This window comes from Scylla paramamosain, chromosome 39, assembly GCF_035594125.1.
Source record: "Scylla paramamosain isolate STU-SP2022 chromosome 39, ASM3559412v1, whole genome shotgun sequence".
NCBI classification, from domain to species: Eukaryota; Metazoa; Arthropoda; class Malacostraca; order Decapoda; family Portunidae; genus Scylla; species Scylla paramamosain.
In genome coordinates this window covers 5,311,391-5,335,961 of record NC_087189.1, presented here as the reverse complement: position 1 = coordinate 5,335,961, position 24,571 = coordinate 5,311,391, and the positions used below count along the sequence as shown (strand labels likewise).

The window sequence follows — 24,571 nt, the reverse complement described above, 5'->3', positions numbered from 1 at the left end:
AAGGCAGCTACAGTGCATCAGCAAGATTACATGTTACATGCACCAGTTTAGATTTGCCAGACCATGACCACTAATACAATGGAAATCACTTTAAAGTATTTGAAACATATCCTACTTGTAAATGTTTATCCACTAAAAGATAAACCAGAGATAAAAAATAAAGTAAGGAAAGAAGTATTTCAACAGACTGAATTTTTCCTCTTAATGACAAGGGACACTAATTATAAAAAATAAAATAATAATAATAATAATAATAATAATAATAAAAATAAAAAAAAGAATCCATGTTATTTCCCTTAAAGAGAAAAGAAAAAAAGAATATTCAGATTATACATTATACATTACTGAGTGAAAAAATTATAAAAAGTGCATGAAAACTCTAGGACAAACTTTAGCTTGACATGAAACCAAAATATGTAAAATAAATAAATAAATAAATAAATAAATAAATAAATAAATAAATAAATAAATATTTTTTTAAATAATAAAAAAAATTCTAAGTAATCTCTATAATCATACCAAAAAAGCATAATCACACTGAAACACATCAAAATTAATCTACAAAAGCCTGCAAATAAAAGAAAGAAAACAAATAAAAAAATTTAAAATCTTCATATTATGAAAGTAAAAAAACAGGTAACAAGAAATATGACGTGTGAACAGCACCTTACAATTCTCACAAACACCTCCAACAAAGTAAGGATGTGGTGCAACAACTTGACACTCAGTTCGGTGGCATGCAATACACAGCTGCTCTATATCACATTTTCCTTGGCGTGCCAATTCCAGAAGGGAAGCTGGAAAAAATAAGTAATGTTGATTTTTGAACACTGAAACTCTAAAATCTAAGTTTTCTGATAATAACTTCTTACATTTTACTTGCATTCCACTTGCAAACCTGGTTTAGGTTTATTAATAGAAAACTTGAGAATATTTCACAAATGATAATTACTTTCTGAATTATAAATGCTGCATATAAATACTGAAAAGCTCCATTACAAGAATTTATATCTAATTGCAGATTGTTGGCTCCCTTACCTTTAGATCTCCATTTTCTCCGTTCATCAGCGTCTGAGGTGTCTGAGTCAGATGATGATGTCTTAGGGGAGGAACTATCACTGGAGTCATTTGAATGACCTCCAAAATATTTAGCTTTCTTTATATAGCCTAGGTGTTTTTCAACCTTTGGTGAAAATGGAACAGCTGTAAAACATGGATTTTGTGAATTATTGTTAAAATTTGTTAGATATCAAATATTCTGAACTCTCTTCCTCATGAGCATAAGTGATATATTAAGAAAAACTGGAATGTGAAGTTTCAGAAAATTTAATGAAAATGGAAAACAAAGGGCAAGAATGTTATGATGTTACATTGAAGCTCAGTCAGCAAGTGCGGCCTTCATTATTATGCTGCCAATGTTTCTAGCCATGAGCATTTCAGTATGGCAGAGTCTCACTTTACATAAAATAATGCACATCACAAATGTATACAAAGTTATATTTGAATTTTTTTAGTCATATTAATTTTTGCCATTTATTTCAGAGGATGAGCCATATGATAACACTTTTTATTATTTTGTTAAAAGGACTGATCCTTACAAAAATGTAATAAGATTTTAAAGATTTCAATATCACAACCATTGGAATCCAGTGTTATGAGATACAGTTTACAGCTTTGTAAAACACAGTTCAATAAGAGTAAATGGAGTGAGTTTCAAGGTAAGAATACTAAGTGCAAGAGATCACCATGGTTCTGATGCTCCTTCACTGAATCCCAGAGCCTCCACACTTCTCCATTCACACACCTGCATGTCTATTATAGTCTGTAGCATTGGGAAAACCTTTCTCAGCCCACTGCAGCAAGGCTTCCTCTGAATCTTGGTGTGGTAACCCTGACTGATGTTGAAGTTCCTGCAGGTGGATGTAAAGCAACTCAAATTACAACACAGATTATTATTATTATTATTATTATTATTATATGAATCAACGAAGGCAACCCACTGGAAAGCACAAATGCATAAGCCCGAAGGCCCAGTGGGTGGCACTTCACTGATAACTGAAGGTTTAGTAGCAGGAAGAAAGCACAGAATAGGAAGATTTGGAAAGATCTAGTAGGTAGAGTGCTGAGAGAGAAGAAAGGTATTGACAAGTTTTTTAAAAGTTTCACAATTACTAGCATTGACAATCTCAGTGGGAAGCGTATTCCAAAGTCTGACAGACACTGGGATGAAACACCAGGAAAATTGTGATGTATTACATCAATTCGCAGACAAGGCATGGTCGTTCAGGCTCACGGAGTGTCTTGTAGCACGTGCTGGTTCTAAGGGAGCAGGCAAATGACGGCGCAACGGGTGGTTGACATTAGACATCATTTTGAAGAAATAAGACAATGACCCACCAAACGACGATGCCGAAGTTTAATCTCAAGATTAGGGAGAAGAAATTTAATCTAGTTGAATGCTCTATCTAAAAGTTTTAAGTTAGACTCAGCTGTAGAAATCCAAACAGAATGACAGTACTCAAGATGAGGCAGTATGAAAGAGCAAAAGCAGCTTTTGACAATATCATCAGAGGAATATATCCGACTGCACTTACGCAATAACTTTTCGTGAGATTGGCGACGCAAGTGAACACAAGTGCAGCTCAAAAGTGAGTTTGGGATCAAGGGTGACTCCAAGCAACTTCAGTGAGGAACAATTTGGAATTGGCACTCCAATGACAATATCAGGGTGAGAAGGAAAAGGCGTCCTTGATCAACTAATAACCATACTGTGGGACTTACTCAGGTTTAATTTCATATCCCACCGATCACACCAAGACATAATCCTTGAGACATCACGAGTGAGAACATTAGCAATTCTCTGTCTATCCTGAGGGGAAGGAATTACTGTACATAAAGTGGTGTCGTCAGCATGAGCAACCATATCAGACTCAATTGCATCAGAAGTACTGAGACCTTTCCTAAAACCAAACTGACTAGATGGCAACAACTTATTAATATCTAAAAAACGGGTGAGACGCTTGGCCAGCAGGCGCTCAAAGATCTTAGACAGAACCAGGGTTATGGGGATGGGTCTATAGTCACAGCGGTGAATGGAGGGTGAGGAGCCCTTTGGAATAGGGGAAACATCTGCAATACGCCAGCATACCGGAAAAGAACACCTACGTAAAAGGGCTCTATAAATAACTGCCAACTTTGGAACCAGAGGGAAAGCAGTCTTTTTGCAAAAAAAGAGGCAAAAAACCCAGAGGATCACAACTGCCGAATGAGCCTAAGTCATGAAAGTATCTTAAGATTTCAGAAGACTTAAAACCAATGGAGCCTAATTTTATATCCTGGGGACAAGATGGCAGCAGTTCCAGCTCTTTATTACATTGTTTTGAATTAAAAACAGAGGCCAAAAGATTGGCTTTGTTCTTTGAATTATGGCAGATTTAACCATCTGTGCTGGAAAGAGGAGGTAAACTTGAGTCCACACCGAAGAGGGACTGCTGCACTGCCGAGACCATTCACAGTAAGCAACCTGTTTTTCACGCAGGGCACACCTGCAGTCATCATTAAACCAGGCTTTGTCCTTGCAATGACTTCTAATAATTTTAGAGAGAATTCTTCTTTCACTTATGGCAAACAACACACTGTTAAGGGCATCGATTGGACTATCAGCCTGAAAAACTTCCTGCCATACAATGTTATTAAAATTAGCATTGACACCAGCCCAGTTGGCATGCGATTTCAAAAATACTTTTCATAAGACTGACTCGTCTGGAATTGAAAATAAGTCTGAATATTGAAAGACAAGCCAGAGTGGTCTGTACTGCCGAGGGGAGAGACAACCTGCACAGTCACCGTTGAAGGGGCATCAGTAAAAAGAAGATCTAGGCAATTACCCGGGGCATGAGTTGGACTCTGAACGATCTGGTTGCATCCACAGAGATTACTAAAGTCTAGAGCAGCCCATCCATGTTGATTTGTTGGGGAGATGGAATTTAACCATTCCTGATGATGCACATTAACATCACCAACAAAAACAAAAGAAGGTTTAGAGTCTGATTCTTGAATTGACGCCATAGAACTTAATAGACAGTCATAAATACTATCATCAAGATTGGGATTCCTGTATACTGAAAAGATATAATAGTTATTAAAACAGCTACAAATTTTAACCAGCATCATTTCATGACAGCCACACTCAAATTTGGCAATACGTGAAGCACTGCATGCTGGACGCATGTATACACACACCCCCTGAGCTTTAGGGATTGAGTCACATCTCAGAAGGAGAGGCCTCTTGAAGCTGGGAATCAGAATCTCAGAGACAAGTCTGAAGCTCAAAACAAGTCTCTGAACAAAAAATTGTCATATTGAGGTGAAACTACTGCAACATCTTGTAAGTTGGCCTTCAGACCCCGAATATTGATGTATAGGGCCCAACAGCAGTGATTACGAGGATCGGGATTAGAATGAACATCACCAGCAAGAGTAATGAGGAATATTAAGTAAATAAAAACTCCATAAAAGTGAGTAAACAAAGCGGAATAATAGGTCCACCTGGAGGAGCCGCAACACCAGGCAAGGCATTTGTTATGGTATACCCCCAGGTTGCCAATTACAATGGGGACCTGACAGTAGCAATGGCAATAAGGAAAGAAGGAAAAATCACTGCCACCATTCACCCCTTTGTCCTGCCTACACGTGGGATTGCAATTAAAAAGAGAGAAAAAAACAGTAGGAGGGATAGAAAAAAGCTCTGGGTCGCATCAGCCAGAGGAAGGAGAAGTGGCACAAGGACTGAAGGTCGGATGCATGACTATGGAATCCCTGTAAAACCCACTTCTATGAAAGAGAGAGAGAAGAGAAAAAAGAAGAGTAGCGAACAGCTCAGGCAAAGTTTTATGGTCTCACACAGAGGGAGAGGAGGGAGAGGAGGAGGGAGAGATGGAGGGAGAGGAGGAAGGAGAGAAGGGCTTGGTTATATGGTTACCACCCAGCGTGAAAATAGCTTACAGATATACTATAAGCCATTTAAGGTACATCTTCTTGTTTGTTGCTTAAGTAAAGCAATAAACATTTGGTGGTGGATGATGGGCAATACAAATTTGCTTTTGTGGAGTGTAGTGTTGTCATCAGTGAGGTTTACTCAAGTAGTGTTTTGCTTGCTGCTCAGCAGAGAAAAACAATTTGGGTATTAGGAAAATAAATTGAGGAAATAATCATGCCTCATGTTAAGATACTAGCACTTGATAATCATGAAAGTTGAACAGCACAAAGCTAAGTGTACCTCTTTATGAAGAGAGAAAAAAAAAAAATCTTATATGGCATTTCAATTTTCATGTGTAATCTTTAGTCCAAAAAGGTACATCTAGAGAAAATTAAGTTTTCTACATAACAAATTTGTATACCAGTATGAACAAGCACAGAAAATACATTACCTGAAGGCAAACAGTGATCCCCTTTTGAAATACTGGGTCTCTGGTATGAGTGTAAAATGTTCCAAAATTTTGCTTGAAGGATGACACTTTACTTAGAGGCACCTGCATGAGAGGCAAACACTGTGAATGATTTTCCACAATGTTTTGGCTGTGCTGCACTTAACAACAATAATCAAAATATTGCATTTGGTAATATAGTAAATAATGAAAAGACTTTGAAAAGGTTTTATTTACTTTAGAAAGGAGAACATGCCACCATTATACACAACCATAACTCTTGGTAAACTGAGTCAAGATATTCAAAAGCACTAAAAACTGTATATACGTGCCTGAGACACCCTGTTGTCTCCAAACCAAAATACACATACTCTCTCTGCAGGGGGAGCCCTCACTCCACATTCATAATGGGGCACAACAATGCCTGTAAAATAAACCAAGTCTGCCAGGATTTGACACAAAGGCTGATCTGAAGAGTTCAATGGATTTATAATTTCTTTACAAAAACATTTGGTGTCACTACATTATCGTCTTACCATCCTATTGGGAAATGGTGGGATAATGTACTCAATTTCTTTATATGGCTATCTGTCTGTGTATCTTCAAAGAATATGTGCTTCAGGAACCATCATCATCATCATCATCATCATCTCTATGCTACCACAGCAAGGCAAAAGCCTCCAGCCTTCTCCATTAATCTCTACTGGCTGTCCATCTATCACAGGCCATCCCAGTAAAATTTCTTATCTCTTCATCTATGTAGTTATCTGTCTGCTTTGCCTGCTTTTATAACTTCTCAACAGTTAATCTATTTCTCTAAATGTATGTTACTATTGTGAAAATTATATGTCCTACCCATGTTCACTTTTTTCTTATAAATGTGATCAAGTTTTCCATTTGATCTGGCTCCCTTGCTACACAGGCAATGCCTTGCTTTGTTCTGGGAAGTTACTATCAAGAAAACCCCCAAGCCATTTACATGGGACAGGTCTCTGCTTATCATGCTGCTAGTGAACAAACAGCAAGGAAAATGCATTAAGGCACTAACCTGGCCAGGTGCGGCTGCCTGTAGTCTTACCCCAGACCAGCCTACCGTAGTCCCTGTTGCTGAAGCGCCCATCAGGGGTCTTGTCTTCTGTCCTCTGGTCAGATCTCACCTATAATTCAGAAGCATACTCATACAACGGGCTGAAAATGCAGCTACATTCAAGATGGGTCAATTCTTTAATCTACCTATAATGTGAACTTAATACAGGTAAGTCAATAATGACAAATGGCAAGTCAAAAGAAATAAGCAAAATAGCTGACACTCTAAACTGTACATACTCCAGTGTAAAGTTTTTTTTTTTTTTTTTCTTTAACAAAAATGCGTTTCATAACTCTTACCTTTATTATGGCTGCTTGGCACCCCCTTGTATCATATGCATACTTCTTTGTCTTCTTTGATGGGCGTGGCCCCATGGTCTGAGGGTTGTAAAGATGATGGTGATGATGATGATGAAAGATGAAGATGATGATGATAATGATAATAATAATAATAATAATAATAATAATAATAATAATAATAATAATAATAATAATAATAATAATGATAATAATAATAATTAAAATAATAATAACAATAATAATAATAACAACAATAACCAATACTCATCTAGCAACACAAGCACTCCAAGCAAGGTGGGTAGTCACAAGGTGCCCACAAGCACACATTCACAGTCACATTCACACCCACAAGCGTTCCACACCAATGAGTGATTAGTTACAACAATATAATAGCTGTGACTCTTAATTATAAAAACCTAAAATCTTTGAAGATGGACACATCTCATTCCAATCCATGACAATTTTGAGCTATTTTCAGTTCATTGTCAACAAAGCACAGCTGCTGGCCTGAGTGCAGAAGCCAGTCTAGTTCTACTGCAGCATAATGCTGACTTGTGAATGATATCAAGTTGCTTCAGGCTGGTTTGTGTCTTGCTGATACTTCTGTTATTCATGAAGTCGCATTACGTTGTTAGCTCTGAATAAATTATTCAGTGGGGGAGTGTGGTTCTCCCAGCCTCACTTCACTTAACTGTGGGGTTAGGTTAATCCACTAACGATGAGAGAGAGAGAGAGAGAGAGAGAGAGAGAGAGAGAATCTATGGCATCTTTTCCGCAGAAGATGCAGTATGCTTGGCCACTTGCGTTCCTGCAGACTGTCTGATGATGGTGGTGTCTGTAGCCACAGGGCAACAAATTATTCTTGAGTATGTCACCTCCTTACGCACGTTATAATTTTAACACTATTTAATTATTAATGGTATTCACCCATATATTTCAGAGCAATTATGACTTTAACTTTATATAAACATAATCACAATGTAAATAATCGGTATAAGCGTTTTGGTTTAAATCTGAAGTATTTTGAACCAGAGTGAAATACGGTCCAGTTGAGGCCACATTGTCCCAGACATCTGAAGGTAAAGATAACCCTGAATGGAAACGAGAACTATCAAAAATTAAATTTTCACTCTCAAAATAGTTGAATGGGAAGTATTACATCTGTACCTACTTAAAATAATAAAAACTAAATATCGCTGTTGGCGGCAGCCATTTTTTATTTGACGAGCAATAATCGTGGCGCGATGGCAGACAAGCACCTCTGTGATCTGTCATGACCAAGGGTACATTAACTAAGACCAGGTGATCCCCCGTAACACCAATTTGTAATCGGGTCTATAGGCGAAGTCCTGAATTACAACGCATCAGTCACCATGTCTCCCCCAAGGCTGGCAGGCTCCCAGCAGGCCTGCACAACCAAACATCTTTTAACGTACTTGTAGGTTCTCCACCCTTATTATCCAATAATGTATATTAATGAGCCAAAGAATAAACCCGTCATGAACAAATTATAAAGAAAGTATTGACTTTCTATGGTGTAAATAGCTTCTTAAAAAAAATAAAAATAAATAAATGAATAAAATGGTGAAGTGGTGTACTTCACACCAACTTCTTGATAATACCCTTACTTTTCTATCATCACTTAGACTACACACTGTTGCTTATTCCTATTACCCATAGCAACTTGATTTCTAGCTAAACTTTCTTTAAATGAAAAAAAAAATAATAATAATGAAAGTGCCCTTTCTTACCTTAGTGGTCTTTAATCTTTATATCAACGCTTATTCTTCACGTAATTTGGCACTTTTTGTTTATCCTTATTCTTTTTCTAGGTATTTTTTTTCTTTTCCTCTTCAGCCAGAACTCATAAATCAATTATTTTGCCTCATCCATCTTGGCGTTATCGAATGAAAATTAATACATGTGTGATTCACCCATTCGATTGATATGAGATTTCAAGAAGGACCTGTATTTTGAAACGCACTCAAAACTATTTCCAAAAGCCACAGAGATGATAACTTTAGTCTCTCTCTCTCTCTCTCTCTCTCTCTCTCTCTCTCTCTCTCTCTCTCTCTCTCTCTCTCTCTCTCTCTCATATAAAAGAATGGAACTGTTGCCCTGTTGTCCTAACTTCGTACCATAATTTCCCGACCTGAGAGAGAGAGAGAGAGAGAGAGAGAGAGAGAGAGCATTACAGTTACGACACACGGGCAGGCACAAGGGCGGCAAACACTCGCACCGTCACGGTCACACGCAAACTCTACTCGCACGTCTTATCACGTCGTGGTCTTGATACCCTCTCTCTGTCTCTCAATGCCACAGTGCTTCACACCCTGCCTCCCATGTCACCACCTCTGCCAGGCGACACTTTACACCTATTCTAGCTTGCAGATATAAGTACAAGTCATGCAGATTATCAATACTGGTAAAGATAATTGCTGAGTACTTATACTGTACATGCACCCACACTCAGAATTACGATTAAACGGTACCATATAACAATTATTCCATGGTTAGCTAACCCTCACACACACACACACACACACGGACGCCTTCATGACCCCAGGGCCTCAGAGGTCAAACCTAGTGTCACCTCTCCTTCCATTAGCACTGTAGATAATATATCATGCTAATAATACAAATAGGCTTCATAAGAATACAATCTAATTCCTTAATGAAGGGGCAATATGATTACCACACTACATAATAATAATAACAGAAACGCAAATGCAATACACATCTAATAATTCTCAGTGGTTACTGTGACAGCTAATTCACCACAATGTAACACTTACGACTATGAAGGTCAGCGTTTGAGGGTCTGGAGAAATTAGGATGAGTCGCAGTATCTCTCCCTGAAGAGTGGACACAGTCTGTCCCCTTCTGAGGCCGCTGAGCAGATGGACTATCACGTGCGACCCGTTCATTCCTCCTCCCTGTGTCTTATCTACCCTTCGCGCCTTGTCATCAAGTTACCACGTAAACACGACCCTCACAATATCTACAGCACTCTTCAGCATAGTCCTCCTCTCGCACAGCTTTCCTACTCCAATTATTTACTCCAATTTACTATTTACTGTTAAACATCCTCCGCATGAGTCTCGCGCCACTAGCCTCCCAGGACATCGTGAGGCGACAACAGTGGCTCTGTCTGGTCGTGTTCCATAGAAGTGCCCTTAAGTAGTAGTAGTAGTAGTAGTAGTAGTAGTAGTAGTAGTAGTAGTAGTAGTAGTAGTTGTTGTTGTTGTTGTTGTTAACGTTGTTGTTGATAGTGATAGTGGTGATAGTGTAACAGTATTATTAGTACTAGTAGCAGTAGTAGTATACCCCCACCCGGGATGTACATACACCACCACCACCATCACTACGATCACCACCAGGACAAAATGTGGAGGAGGAGGAGGAAGAGTCTTCTCAAGGCTTCACAAAAGATGGGAGTAAAAAAAAAAGAAAACGATTATGTAATATCCACCCTGTACAGTGTTTGGGGGTGACTGTGGAACAAGAACACGTGTCTCAGAGTGATTAATGATGAAGGAAAGGTGTGTAGAGCAGCGGTGAAAAGAAGTTATGACACACTGGCACTGAAGGGATGGATTTTTTTTTTTTCTTCTTCTTCTTCTTGTGATATTTTTCGCTTTGTAACGTTTTTCAGGTCGTCCACTCCTTACTTCTATTGTTTCTTGCACTGCTTCTTTTTCACTATTACACAACATCCTTGTTAAGATTTTATTTGTGAAACACGATGGTAGCCTGTAGATTTTTTTTTTAGCTAAGTATACCCTAAATTTAATTGACCTAATTATTCATATATGACACCAAAGCCTATTTTTGCCAATTAGTCGGGGTCTGAAACACCCACTGCCAACACAGCATCCTTGATAAGATTTTATTTGCGGAAAACAATCGGCCACGCCCCCCGGAACCTTTAACAGCATGAAGCAGAGACAAATGTGCCACAAAAACTAATATTATGGACAGGATTCAGTGACTCAATAGGAACAACAACTGGAGACGACTTTAGGGCAGGTTGTACGGGGTCAACCTGAATTTTTTTCTCATATTTTTTTCTGCATTTTTTCCCGTTTTTGGTATATGCAGTATTTTGATAATTTTTTAACTTTATGCAATGAGGCGTCATGAAATTCCACGGTTTCACGCGCCCCAAGACATGTATAATATATTTTTTTCCCCTTTTTTTCCCACTTTTTTTCTGAGATACTCTTTTCTTTAGTCTCTTATAAAAATTTACAGTTCTCTCTCTCTCTGCGTACATTAAAGAACAGAAATTTTAGTTCTAGCTAATATTTCTGGAATTTATATACTAAAAATAAAAGTATATGATTATTTCTTTGTAAATCCAACAAATAATCAATGTGTCCGCATCAGGGATCTTTTGCATCAATATTTTATTTATTTTGAAAAGTAGAACACTGGTTTTTACTTAGAAATATGGCGAAATATAATAAAAAAATTTTACCGAGCCTTCCCACGTTCCTTATTATCTATATATGACACCAAGGCATATTTTTGCCAATTTCAAGCGTGAAATCATGAATCGCTTTAGGTCTGTGTACAAATCAATCGGAGCAACTAAAGGAAACTATGTCTGCTTTTTCCACATATCCTGATGTATATATCCTGTGAATTTCAAGTCCCTAGCTGCAATAGACAAATTACGCTAACTCCTTCAACTTTATCGCTTGATTTCTCAAAACGGCGCATTTTGCCATGTAAAAACTACCTCCTCCCTCGCTATTTCTGTTACACAGATGTGTCCTATTGCAGCTTATGAAAGTATGAGAGAAGAATAATGTCTACTATCTAAACTATTGTTTGGAGTTAATTTTGATTTTTGTGTCATATTTGAATGTCAAAATTTTTGTATTTTTTCATCGAACTTAAAAAAAAATGTTTTACTATTGTATAAGAAAAAACGATAGCAGACATTGATCTGCTATCCTTCCTGATTAAAATGCTTTTTGAATGAAATAAATTGGTCAACAAGTAAGGGAGATACGAGTTGAACATAAGCCATTTAACATGAGATTTGCGATTCTACAACCCTTCCTTTATTGAACAAAAATTAACGCCATTATTCCTTATAATCCATGTGGTATCTTTGAATGTGAAGCTTTAAACGTGCATCACACCGTTTTGTTAAGCTTAAGGTTAAATTGTTGCAAGTAAAAATTTAGGGTACGTATGTCATATTAAGGTGGCGTTTGTTGCTTTACTCATTAGCATTGCAAGTGTTAACCTTTCCTTATATCATGGGTCACATTCTAAGCAGTCAGTGTACTAATGAATGGCTTCTTGGTTATGCTCAATATCGTCTCAAGTTTCCTTTCTGACCGTTCTATTGCTGCTGTGGTAGGTCACTATTCTTCCTTGGGGTTCTGTCCTGTCACACGCTCTTTCTATGCCATCAATGATCATCTAAGCCAAACTTCTTTCCCTCTCCACTCCTACGCTGATGATGCCACCCTGCAGCTTTTCACGTATTTTCATAGACGTCCAACCCTTCAGGAATTAAACCACAGAACCCCTGATCTCTATAAAATTCCTCCACATAACCCTCCCTCTTCTTCAATGACGCTCATTTGTACCCCTCTTTTACGATGAACATCCTCGGTCTGTCCTTTAATTATAATATAAACTGGAAACTTCACATTTTTCTTGCTAAAACAACTTCTATGACTCATCTCCGCCAGTTTTCCTCACCCTCCCAGCCTTATCCGTCCATGTATGAAGGTACGCTTTACATGTATATGTGGTTCCACTCATACTGCTCTTTTAGACAGGATGTAATCAAAAGCATTTCGTCTTACTAACTCCTCTCCTCCAACTGAGTGTCTTCAGCCTCTCTCACATCGCCGCATTGTTGCATCTCTTGCTATCTTATACCGATATTTTCACGCTGGCTGCTCTTCTGATCTTGCTAACTGCATGCCTCCCCTCCTACCGCGGCCTCGCTGCACAATACTTTTTACTTTCTCCGTCCACCTCTAATGTAAGAGTTAACCAGTATTCCTTTTTTTCTGGTAAACTTTGGAACTCCCTGCCTGCTTCTGTGTTTTCTCCTTCCTATGACTTAAACCCTTTCAAGAGGGAGATTCCAAGCTTGGGAGTGAGACTGAAATTTCTTTCATGGGTTAGGTTTTTCATGGGGTAAGATGTGAGAAAACCAGCGTTTTCTGTGCACGCAACCTTAGGAAGAGATTTATTGATTCGTGAGTTTCAGTGGTCCTTTCAGCCTCTAGCTAACATGTCACTCAACAAAAAATATGCGGAAAAGAAGGGTTATTACTGGTGTTTATGGTAATGCATATAATTCTTTTACTGAACATGGAATTTATTGAGCTTGGGAGTATGACTAAAGACTTTCATAGGTCAGGAAAATAATTATCGATGTGCTAGTTTCTCTGGTATTATTAATATTTATCAAACATGTCACCCTTATAGGAATATACAAAAAAAAAAAAAAAAGAGTTGTTAATGTTGGTTATAGTAATATACGTGATTCTTTTGCTGATCTTGGAAGGAAGACTGAAATTTCTCTCTTGGGTTAGTAAAAGAATTATCGATCTATGAGTTTGTGGCCATTTCTGCCTCTTGCTGATCAGTCACTCAACTACTGTTATGCAGAAAAGAAGAGTTATTATTGGAGTTTATGATAATGTATGTACATATAATTATTTATGTGTATAAGAAATATAAGAAATAATGATGGAAACTATTTTATCAGTCAGGAGGTAAAAAAAAAAAAAAACGGAGGATAGACAAAAAAAAGTCACAGAATAATGTAATAATAGTTAATGGACAAATTACTGAGAGAATAATATACATAGAACACTCCTAAGGGAGATATATGAAAATAAACAAAATTGCTAACTAATGCACTAGAAAAAAATATTACTATCATGAAAATAATACTTAACGGAGAAAATACTAAGCAAAAACTAGTACTGCGTATGGATTTGAATAAGGGAAAAGAAATATATAAATAAATAAATAAATGAATAAATAAATAAATAAATAAATAATTGGTAACTGATGGATAGACAAAAAAAACTAACACTTACAAAAAATATCAACTAATATAGAATACTAACAAAACAGTCATATGGATTAGTAAAAGAATTTCAAATGGAGAGAGAGAGAAAGGAAGAGAAAGTGAGAGGGAGTATAGTTGCTCGCTACCACTACCAGAGTGAGAGTCAGTCAAGTGAGAGTCGAGTGAGAGTAAGAGCGGCGGCCATCTTGGGAGAGTGAGGCTGTGGCTGTATCTAGTGAAAGAGACACACCAAACACACACCATAGAGGGCAGAGGTGAGTGGCCATGTAACCATACACATCTGCTACACACCTGGCGGGGTCGCGGCACACACCTGACGGGGCAGGGCAGGTGTGGACAACTGTTGTTTCTTGTTTGTGTTGTCGATTTTTGGCTTGATTTATTTAGTTTACCTGAAGGTCACCACTCCACACCTGCAGCGCCTAGTGACCTGTGACCTGACCTGCCTTTGACCTGTAGTGACCTCGCCCACACGTAATAGTTAAGTAACATGAGTGTGTTTATCGTAAGGGTAGTTAGTTAGGTAATATTAATACGTGCTGTCATCCCACGGCAATAAAAAATGTTGTCAGTGAAGTACTCGGGTCACATAGAGCGCAGTGGTGTGTCTTGTATGTCTTGCAAATTGTTCATTTCCGGAGATATTTATTTTTTGTCAGATTTACCGTTAATTGGGTTTTGTTAGGTTAGATGTAGTTAGGTTATGTTAGATTTAGGTTTAATTTTGGTTAGATTTAGTTAGGTTTAATTAGGTTAGTTACATTTGGTTAGATTAGGTTTACTTAGGTTTAATTAAGTTAGTTTAGTTAATGTTTTTTGATGAATTTCTGCTTGTTTACATGTGTGTGTGGGGGGGTGATATATAATGAAAAAACTTGATTTGTGGCAGAAACAGTTACTAGATTCATTCAGAGCATATTAAAATCTACCTGTAAAATGCCGTTTCATTAAAAAATGTTAGATGGGTGCATGTGTAAATTTACTGTTTAGTTTTAGATGAATTAAGTTCATTATTTTAATTGCTGAGGTTAGGTACAGTCTAATTCAGTTCTTCATTTGGTAAATTTATACAAGTGCCCTGTCAGACATTTTTGGACAGATTTTGACATTTTGGTAGATTTTGATGTGTTTTGAATGAATGTAGTAACTGTTTCTGCCACAAGTCAAGTTTTTTTTTTCTTATACCCCCCCACACACACATAACAAGCAGAAATTTGTAATAAAACATTAACTAAACCTAACTTGATTAAACATAATGTAACTAAACCTAACTGAACCTAATTAAACCTAACCTAATCAAACTCCAACTTAACCTAACCTAATCTAGCCTAACCTAACCTAACCAAACTCCAACCTAACCTAACCAAACTAACCTAACCTAACCTAATGAAACTTCAACCTAACCTAACCTACCCTTTGGACGGAAACACTAAAGGTATCATAGTATTAACCAAATATCATAACTGGCAAAAAATAAATAAGTAAATAAATAAATAAATAAGCTAGTCAGCATTCCAGATAAGAGAAAAAATAAAGAAAAAATAAAATGCCCCCTTCTCTGTTGCCACATCTATCCCACTCTGCGTCTCGTGGGATTTAATTCAGTGTCAGGCACCAAACGTGACTCTTAATATGATGCAACCTAATGTGAGGTGAACTGACTTGCTGTCTCCCCTGGTGACATTAATAAGCTAATCTAACCTAGCTGAACAGTCTAATATAGTTTAATCTGATACAACTTAAACTTAAACAAGGGGCTTCCTGTGATAAAGACTTGTTTTCAGAAATGCCCCATGCTGTACCTCTTCTACTTTCAAAAGGCTTTACTAGAAGTTACACAGGCTTTTATATGTGTTTTATGGTTCTAGTGGCAGATTAATTAGATTTATACATCATGAACAGGAAAAGCAAATCATCTCTGTGGCCTTTAAAAATAGTCCTGGTTAGAGAGCAGAGCGTTTCAGAACGTGCCAAAAAGAAAAAAAAAAGTTTGTTATTCATTGAGTGGCATAAGTTATGACACATCTCCTGTTATAGTGGGGCCTGAACTGCAGCCACTGCCTTGCATCTAACAGTCTGTCCAGGCTTCAGATACTTATCACACATCCTCAAAGTCTAACATGGCCTCTCATCCCTCTCAGACAGCCAGCGCCATGCCCGTCCGAGGGAACACCTTCAAGATATTTGTGGGGAACCTGAGTGACCGTGCAACAGGCCAAGACATCCGAGAGCTGTTTGAGGCTCATGGCACGGTGGTGGAGGCCGACGTGGTGAAGAACTATGGCTTTGTGCACATGGAGAAGGAGGATGAGGGACAGGCAGCCATTGAAGCCCTCAACGGACACTCCCTTCATGGCAAGGTGAGGCGAGTTAGTGGGTGACTGGAGGTAGTGGGTGATTAGGCTTAAGGTTTGATTTGGTTTTGATTTGATTTATTTTATTTTATTTTATTTTATTTTATTTTATTTTATTTTTATTTATTTATTTTTTTCTTAATACATTACAGTGCAAATACTAACAGTTTAATGGGGGAATTTGCTGGCTGGGTCCTTTGAGATGAAACTTTTCTATGGACCCATTGCAAGAAATGGTTATTGAGGTTTGATTTTGATTTTTTTATTTATTTATTTTGATTTATTTATTTTTTTATTTTATTTTTTCTTTAATAAATTACAATGTGAGTATTAACAATTTGATGTTTGCTGGCTGGATCATTGAGACAAAGCTCTGTTATGGACTCATTGGCAGAAGTGATTATTGAGCTGTCACAAGCAAATGGTTGACATCCCTTGCAATTACCATCTAAACTATATATAGATTTATAGAAATGTACACTTGAGGTGCTGCAACTGTGGGGTTTCTAAGGCACTGCAAGGTGGGACTGGTGGTAAGGTGAGAGAGGGAAGGAAGAAGTGTAACAAGTGGCAACTGTAATGTGTTAGTGTTGTGGAGGTGACCTATTCATGCGACGGTGGTGAGGTGCAGCAGTAGTGTTCAGATGACTGGTGCAGGGGTGGTGGCTGGTACTTGTTAACACTTAGGATGACAAAAACATCTCAACCACATGACCTCTCTGGTGACTGGAAGTATGATGCTGATATGGCAGATGACGGCAGCATCAATAACATCATTATAAGACCCGGTGACATCCCAGCCTTGTGTTTCAGCCGATGGTGGTAGAAGCCTCAACTGGTGCCAGGAAGGGAGGCAACCAGAAGACCAAGATTTTTGTGGGTAATTTACACAAGGACTCAAAACTTGAGGAGCTGAAGAGCCTGTTTGAGGTTTATGGCAATGTGGTGGAGGCAGACATCCTGACCAACTATGCCTTTGTTGTGAGTACCTGTGTGTGTATTCCTGAATGTGTGTTTTGGGTGGTGGTCCTATCTACTCCAGAATGTGTGTGTGTGTGTGTGTGTGTGTGTGTGTGTGTGTGTGTGTTTAGTGTTGTGTCTATTTCAAGTTATGTTTGAACTAAGTGTGTGTATTTGGTTATCTAGTTGATGTATAGGAGAGGAGTTTGTCTGGTGATGTTCCTCTTTATTCTACATGTGTGTGTGTGTGTGTGTGTGTGTTATTCTGTTGCAAATGGTGGATGGTGTGTGAATTAAGTGTGCATTTGTTTACCTACTTGATAAACATGAGAGGAGCTATGCTTGTACTGTCCCATCTCCTTATGTAGTACATTCCATTCACTCTTATTTGCAAGTGGAGCCAAAGCTACTTCTGTAACTCATTAATGAGATGTCAGTTTGTACACACATGCACTAAATTCAATAGAGATAGCACACACATTCATTCCATTCACAGCAAAGTATATTTTCAACCATATCACTCATCAACACACACACACACACACACACACACACACACACACACACACACCTACACACACACACACACACACACACACACACACACACACACACACACACACACACACACACACACACACACACACACACACACACACACACACACACACACACACACACTCACTCCAATCACAGCAACGTATATTTCTAACTATGTCTCTCCACTCCACACAGCACATGGATGACGAAGCCCAAGCCCAGCGTGCCATCCGAGAACTGGATGGCTATGAGCTACATGGCCTGCGTCTCCGAGTGCAGGAATCCACCTCCCGCGTGAGGCAGCAGGCAGGCATGGGCAATCCTGACATGTGCTACCGCTGCGGCTCCGGGGGGCACTGGTCCAAGGAGTGCCCCAGGGATGGCCGCCTCGGAGGGTCCCGCTACCCTGACCGCGAGAGGGGACGAGGGTTTGGCAGCCGTTATGACCCCTACCCGCCCCCTCCACCACCCAGCTATGCAAGGGAGAGGATGATGAGATACCGGGTGAGTGCTCTGTGTGTGTGTGTGTGTGTGTGTGTGTGTGTGTGTGTGTGTGTGTGTGTGTGTGTGTGTGTGTGTGTGTGTGTTGGGCTTGTGTATTCCAGTGATGAGCCAGTGAATTAAGTTAGGGATAGTTAGGTTTAGATTAGATACTAGGAGCGTGGTGTTTGGTTAGTGCATGTTTTTGTGTGTGTGTGTGTTGATGTTGTATGTTGCAGTGAGTTGAGCTAGATACATACAATACATATACCAAGGCTGTCTTCTCAGAAATAAAGGTAGGTAGCCAAGACAAGGCACACAACTTTCACACTCATTCACACCACTCTTAATTCCTTGGCCCTCACAGAGAAGAGAAAGTACTCCTGCCCTCACTTCACAGGGGTAAGTCATACAGCTAGATTGATAGATGTTTTATTGACCACAAATTCCAGGACAGCATAATTCCAATAACTAGCATGGTCCAACAGATCACTCTTACATTGAACACATTGAAAAAAAAAAAAACATAAACAGAACACAAAATTAAAATAAAGAAGAAAGCATATATGTACAGATACACAAACAGGGATAATTATGTTAGGTTCAGATGACATACTGGGTGAGTTTGTAAGTTTGGTGTATGTGTGGGTGAAAGGACTTGTGTATTCCAGTGATAGGGTAGGATTTGTTACAGTCAGTTCACATGTTTTGCCCTGCTAAGAAAAAAAATTGCATGAAGAAAAAAGACAAATGAGAAGATCAGTTCACTTTAACATCACTTCATTATAAACAGTACTGAGTGAGCTAGACAGAGGTAATTAGGTTAAGTTTAGTTATAGTCAGACTACATGTGTTACCTTTCTGAGAGATTTAATGCACCAAGGAAAAAAATGCAAATGAGAAGATCAAGTCACCATAAACAGCACCTTGAGTTAAGCTAGACAGGGATAGTTAGGTTGGGTTTTATGTGTTATATAGTTAGTTAGTTATATGTGTTGCCTTGGTAAGAGAATGAGTGCACCAAGGAAAAATGGAAATGAAAACTCACTGCCTGCTTCTGTATTTCCTCCATCTTGTCACACCAAGGAAAAAATGGAAATGAAAACTCGCTGCCTGCTTCTGTATTCCCTCTTTCCTGTCGCATGAACTCTTTTGTGAGGTTTCAAGACACTTACCGTCCAATTTTGAATAATCCTTTTGACATTTAGGGACTGTCACCTCAATGGGCCTTTTTTTTTTTTCATTCACTGTTGCCCTTGGCCAGTGCCCCTCTTACATAATAAATAAATAAATAAAAATCAAATCACCACCACCACCACCACCTTCAGGAAACTCACCAACCATAAACACCAATTTTGCAGGATGATTTTGACCGATTTGAACGCTACGATCGCTACTATGATGAGGGTCTGTACGAGCGTCGGTATGGGGACCACCCTCCTCCCCCACCCCCCATCCTGGATGATCTGTATGAGCGACGCCTGCCCCCACTGCCTCCCCCACCACACCCAGACTACATGCGCTACGGCAGACGTTCGCCCCCGCCAAGGTGAGTGTTTGGTCTTTGCTTGAGGTGCATTTGTGGTGTATGTTTGTATGTACATTTGTGGTGTATGTGTGTATGTACTATTGGGAAAACTAAGGTGTATAAGAAATGCATGAAAAGAACTGAAAATTGGTGAACTATTTTGACAGCATAGAAAAGTGTTAATCTTCAAGTAAAAAAAATAATGACAGTTTTGCATCTTTATCACTTGGCCTTATGTCAGATTAATTTTCTCAATACTATGTTAGTGTTTGTGTATGTATGTTTGTGGTTTGTGTTGTAGTTGGGCAGGAGTACTTTTTCTTCTCTGTCAGGGACCAAGGGGCTGAAAGAGTGGTGTGAAAGATTGTGAATGTGAAAGTGGTGTGCCTTGTCCTGGCTACTTGCCTTTTTAGGGAGAGTCTTGGTATATGGGTGTGTATGTATGTTTGTGGTTTGTGTTGTGGTAGTTTTTTTTTTTTTTATGGTGCTTCTGCTTCTTATGTACTTATTTGTTTATTTACACTGATTTTTAATAATATGAAAGGTGTTTGTGTGTATAATGTTTTTTCTTTTCTACTTCTCCATTTATTTATTTATTTGTTTAACTGAGTTTGAGTAATGTGAATGTGCAGGTCGGGAAACTGTCTGCATGAAAGTGTTTTTCTGTAGCTCATATGAAATGTGAACTATGAAAAAAACTTATTTATTAAAATGTGAAGTTATACAAAAAATGTACTTTTCTAGAGATTTATAAGTTAAAGTTTATTCAAACTTTTTTTTTTCAACAAAGCCAGATAAAATATAAAGATTGCATACTATTTGCATTGAAGGAAGAGTGTGAAGTTAGATAAACTAAAAAATTTTAATAGTGTGTGCCTAACATTGAGTGGCCTGAGAGTAAAGGAGCTTAGGGTGGAGAGGAAAAAAAATGAAGAGCTTGGAGATAAGAGGAAGTTAAAATGAGTCAAGAGGAGGTTGAAAAGAAGAAAGAGTTTTGAGATCAAAGAAGAAAGAAAAAAAAGGAGTTAGAGCTGATAACAGTTTGAAATTAAATGGTATGAGCTTGGGAGTTAAAAACAGGAAGAGAAGTTTGATTTAAAATGGAAGGAATGTGGAGTTAAGAGGATATGAGTGATTGAGGGAAACGGATACTTCAAGAATAGCCAAAGGTTGTGAGTGTATTCCAATAGCATTGTAAGGCATCATGAAAGTAATAAATAGTGTGACAAAGTGTGGGGCCTGTGGGTGGCTTATGCAAGCTTTGGCCACTGGCAGGAGATGGACAGTGAGAATAACAGATTGATGATGTACTGATGTTAAAAAAAAAGCCAAAGTATTAATTAGAAAAGTTTTAGTGGAATAGCTTGGAGTAGATGAGTTGTGGACAGACATGAGTGAAAGAATGGGGAGAAGAGAAGACCAGGAACTGAATAAAAGAGCCTGAAGAGAACCAGTTGTAGGAAGAAGATTGAGGGGAAGATGGTGAAATGGAGGGATGGAATTGAAAGAACTGCAAAAGATGGGAGTCTCAGAGGAAGATACAAGGGACATAAACAAAAAGGAGGGGACTTGTGCATGGCGCCAACCCCTCGCTCCAGGGAAATGGTGAGAGGAGAAGGTGGTGGTATTGGAAGATGCAAGGAACAGAAACAACTGGAGGAGATTCATCCAGTACTGTCTCTATTCACTCCAGGGAAAGAGCGACAGAAGGAATTGGGGATTGAAGATGATGAAGGATGGGACTTGGTTTGGTAGGGACTGTTTTTCTGTAGATGCCCAGACCTCTTTCATGCACAAGGATCTGTGGCCTGTAGCATTCTTGTCTTGACTTTGTGCTGGAATCATCGTTTTTGTGTTTTCTCAACTTTTTGCCAGACATCATTTTCAAAGAAGCTGCTACATTAAAATAAGCCTTACTTTTGTGACCTTATTGCATTGGTAATACAGATCAAATGTGTGAGTGGTGTGAGATTACTTGATATGGTGGATTCAGGTATGGAGAGACAAAGAAAATCTGAAGTATGGGTGGCCAATTGTTTTGAAAAGCTTGTCACTCCATGGATAGTGGAGTACAGTGAAAACCGATTAAGATTTGACACAAAGTAAAGGGTGATCCTTTTAGACATAATTGGTAGCAGATTTTGAGTCAACAAGTGAGAAGATTGTTTTGGTGCTATGGTCATCCTAGTCCCTCTTAACCCTTTCATCACAATATGCAACACCTCGCTACAAACACTGTACAGGATCTTTACAGGCACTACAAGAATGAGGAAGGGATTAAAAGAATAGGTTTCCCAGTGTGTAATCTGTGTAATGAAGAGACATGTTTCAGAGTGGCTTTTGAGTAAGGAACCACGTCACAAATATAGCAGTGAAAGAGTTGATTCTTTTAGGGCAGTGAAGAAATTTTCATGTGTTGGGTGGCTGCAGAAAATATAAGGTGTCTTGCTCTCTCCTGACGTCAAGGATTGAGTGATGAGGGATAGAGAAACCAGACCCCTCACATGGAAGGTAGATGATGAGTACTTGGATGTGGTATTCTCACTGACCCATGTTCCCTTTTTTTTCTTCTTTCTTTCTTTCATTTTCATTTTCTTTTTCTTTTTTTTCATTCCTTTCTCTTTTATTCTCCTGGTTGTGTTGATGTATGCTGTAGTTGGTGTGATGCAGACTGTGCTTATAATTTCTGCTTCTTGTTATGGGTATTGTATTGGTTTATTCTGTAGCTTGTGTGGTGCAGACAGTCTCCCTAACTTTTGGTTATTGTTGCAGGTATCCTCCGCCACCGCCGCCAATGCGTGGGTGAGTACAGCTTTCTTTTTTTCTGTGTGTGGTATGTCTTTGATGGCTGGGGCCTCCACACTTAGCAGTCTAGATCAGTCTAACCTTTCTTGCTAATAAGGAGAGCAGCTCCCATTGGGCCCTCACAGCTAGTGGTGTCCCCCCTCCCCAGGGCAGGGACAGGGGGGAGGGGCAGGAGCAGTAACAGGTGCAGGGGTAAGGGTAAGGTTAAGGGTAAGGGCCACTAACCACCTCCCTCCCTCAGTTGCCGCACCCTAGACACTTAAGGCTGTTGTTGCATTTATCAATCATGTCTTGTTGCATCAGGAAGGATCAGGCGAGAACTAACTCCGTCCCCTTCCTCCTCACTGCCGCAGTTACGGCCCGCCGGACCGCCGGCCGTACTAAGCGCGCGACACTCGCCGGGCACGCTGCCGTTGGTACGGGCGCGGTAGTGTGTGTGGTGTCGTCAGCGGGTATTCGGTAACCTCTCGTGTACCGTCACGTCACGTCACGCCGCGTAGGCTCATACCGCCGCCGCCGCCGTGCCGCGCTGTGCCGGGCTGGAGACGCACGCAGCGCCCTCCGCCACCCCACCGGGCATTACTTTATACCTACCACTCTTGTACCTTCAGTCAGTCAGTGTCAGGCCGAGTGATCATCTTTTCTAGGGTTAGCAGCAAGCTGTGTCCAGGCGACTAGGTCTCGCCCACGAACAGGTAGTATTTCCTCCCTCATTTGTTTACTTTCATTTGCCTTTTGTTGTACTGTAATATTGTAACCTGAATGTTACGACCCCCTTGAGAAATAAATACAGTAGCCGTTCACATGAAGTGTGTGTTTTACTGGCTGTGAATCCTTGTGGTCTAGAGGAGCCTTCACAAACACGTCCTGCACCTCAGCTCTCAAAGATCATATGTCAGTATGCTTACTAGATCAGGTGTGTCATGGTGTTAAGTAAGGAGTGCCTTCAACTTGTGTCTCTGTTACAACTTCAATGGATGATACATGTTCTTACCTCTTCTGAAGGGTGAGCGAGTGAGCCCTTCAGGGTGTCACTGGTGCCCCTTGTCAAGCATTGGCGAGCCCTTCCTCTGCGTCGGCGGGTGTTGCATGAGGTGGGGGAGCAGGAGCTAGTCGGTGGTGCTTGCCTCGCCTCAAGTAAAGGTAACTTAACATATTACTGATAAAAATTAAGTTCAAAAGATCAGAATCAGCTTTCCCGCTACCCGGCCGACTCCGCCTTGCACCGCTGAGCCTTTGAGAAAAATGAACATAAAAAAGAGCAATTGAGAGAAAGTTGACCTCTTCGCCTTAATGCGCACCAGAGAGTCACTTTGCTGGTGTGCCTTTTTGAACGCTGTGAAGAGGGGAACTGCAAACCAATCCATTTTTCCATACTACTACCTGAGCCCTATGCTGCTGCCATGCCATGTGGTGTTGTAGTAGAGTAGTAGTAGTTGTTGTAGTGTTGACGTGACAGAAGGCAGCCATGTCCAGTATTGCATTGATTATTTGGGTTGCCTTGAACTTTTGTGGATTTCAAAGAACCTGACCAGATCATTTTTGTGGCCCAGTGGCTCAGACCGCAGAGGAAGGTGTGTGTGTGTATGTGTGTACATATGTGTGTGTGAGATTGATGTGAAATCTTTGTTGGCAGGTATAAGAAAGGGCAATAAATCAGTTATCTATATTTCAATGTTCACTGGCGCACCACAAGAACCACAAACACACACACACACACACACACAGGAGTGGTTCTGGGAAGTGCTACTAACATTACACATTCATAAGCCAATTCCAGTAAATTTGTCTGGTGTGTGGTGTGTGTGTGTGTGTGCAGGATGGATAGTAACTTCACCTTCAGTTCACCCACGGCCCAGATAGAGTAATTAAATCCGCACCCTTGAAAAATAATAAATTGTATCATTGTTATGGTCATCCTTTGCTAACATTCATAGCTGTTGAAAAGAACAAAAAATACGTGGTTGATATTTTTTTCTTATTTTTTAAAAGTTCTGTAATTCTTGGCCATCTC

General features: G+C 39.4%; 2 protein-coding genes across 6 annotated transcripts in view; one reads left to right on the top strand and one right to left on the bottom strand.

Moving 5' to 3' along the window:
- LOC135092106 (DNA (cytosine-5)-methyltransferase 3A-like) overlaps window positions 1–9,845 on the bottom strand; it is a 29,426-nt gene extending 19,581 nt beyond the window's left edge. Inside the window, exons 1-8 of one of the 4 annotated variants that reach the window (XR_010262749.1) lie at window positions 9,608–9,845; window positions 6,813–6,890; window positions 6,475–6,583; window positions 5,759–5,850; window positions 5,430–5,531; window positions 1,805–1,910; window positions 1,039–1,203; window positions 667–797 (exon numbers count right to left, since the gene is read on the bottom strand). Coding sequence is in view for 3 of the 4 variants with exons in the window: in XM_063990321.1 (XP_063846391.1) it covers window positions 667–797; window positions 1,039–1,203; window positions 1,805–1,910; window positions 5,430–5,531; window positions 5,759–5,850; window positions 6,475–6,583; window positions 6,813–6,890; window positions 9,608–9,739 (915 nt within the window). In the remaining variant the exon portion in view is untranslated. Of the gene's footprint in view, window positions 1–666; window positions 798–1,038; window positions 1,204–1,804; window positions 1,911–5,429; window positions 5,532–5,758; window positions 5,851–6,474; window positions 6,584–6,812; window positions 6,891–7,228; window positions 7,653–8,563; window positions 8,880–9,607 lie in introns of those variants that run through there. The other 3 variants (XM_063990321.1, XM_063990322.1, XM_063990323.1) reach the window with 3 other exon arrangements.
- A 4,159-nt stretch (window positions 9,846–14,004) lies between these two features.
- Window positions 14,005–23,366, top strand: LOC135092105 (RNA-binding protein lark-like). 2 transcript variants are annotated; one of them, XM_063990320.1, is made up of 8 exons: window positions 14,053–14,144; window positions 14,310–14,370; window positions 16,032–16,250; window positions 17,058–17,225; window positions 17,940–18,248; window positions 19,586–19,773; window positions 22,525–22,554; window positions 22,911–23,366. In XM_063990320.1, the coding sequence occupies exons 3-8, from the start codon at window positions 16,044–16,046 to the stop codon at window positions 22,939–22,941; spliced, it is 933 nt and encodes a 310-aa protein (XP_063846390.1). In that variant the 5' UTR covers window positions 14,053–14,144; window positions 14,310–14,370; window positions 16,032–16,043; the 3' UTR covers window positions 22,942–23,366. The 2 variants fall into 2 exon arrangements, with proteins under 2 accessions (XP_063846389.1, XP_063846390.1); XM_063990319.1 differs by lacking the exon at window positions 14,310–14,370 and having other exon boundaries at window positions 14,005–14,144.
- The last annotated feature ends 1,205 nt before the right edge of the window (window positions 23,367–24,571 follow it).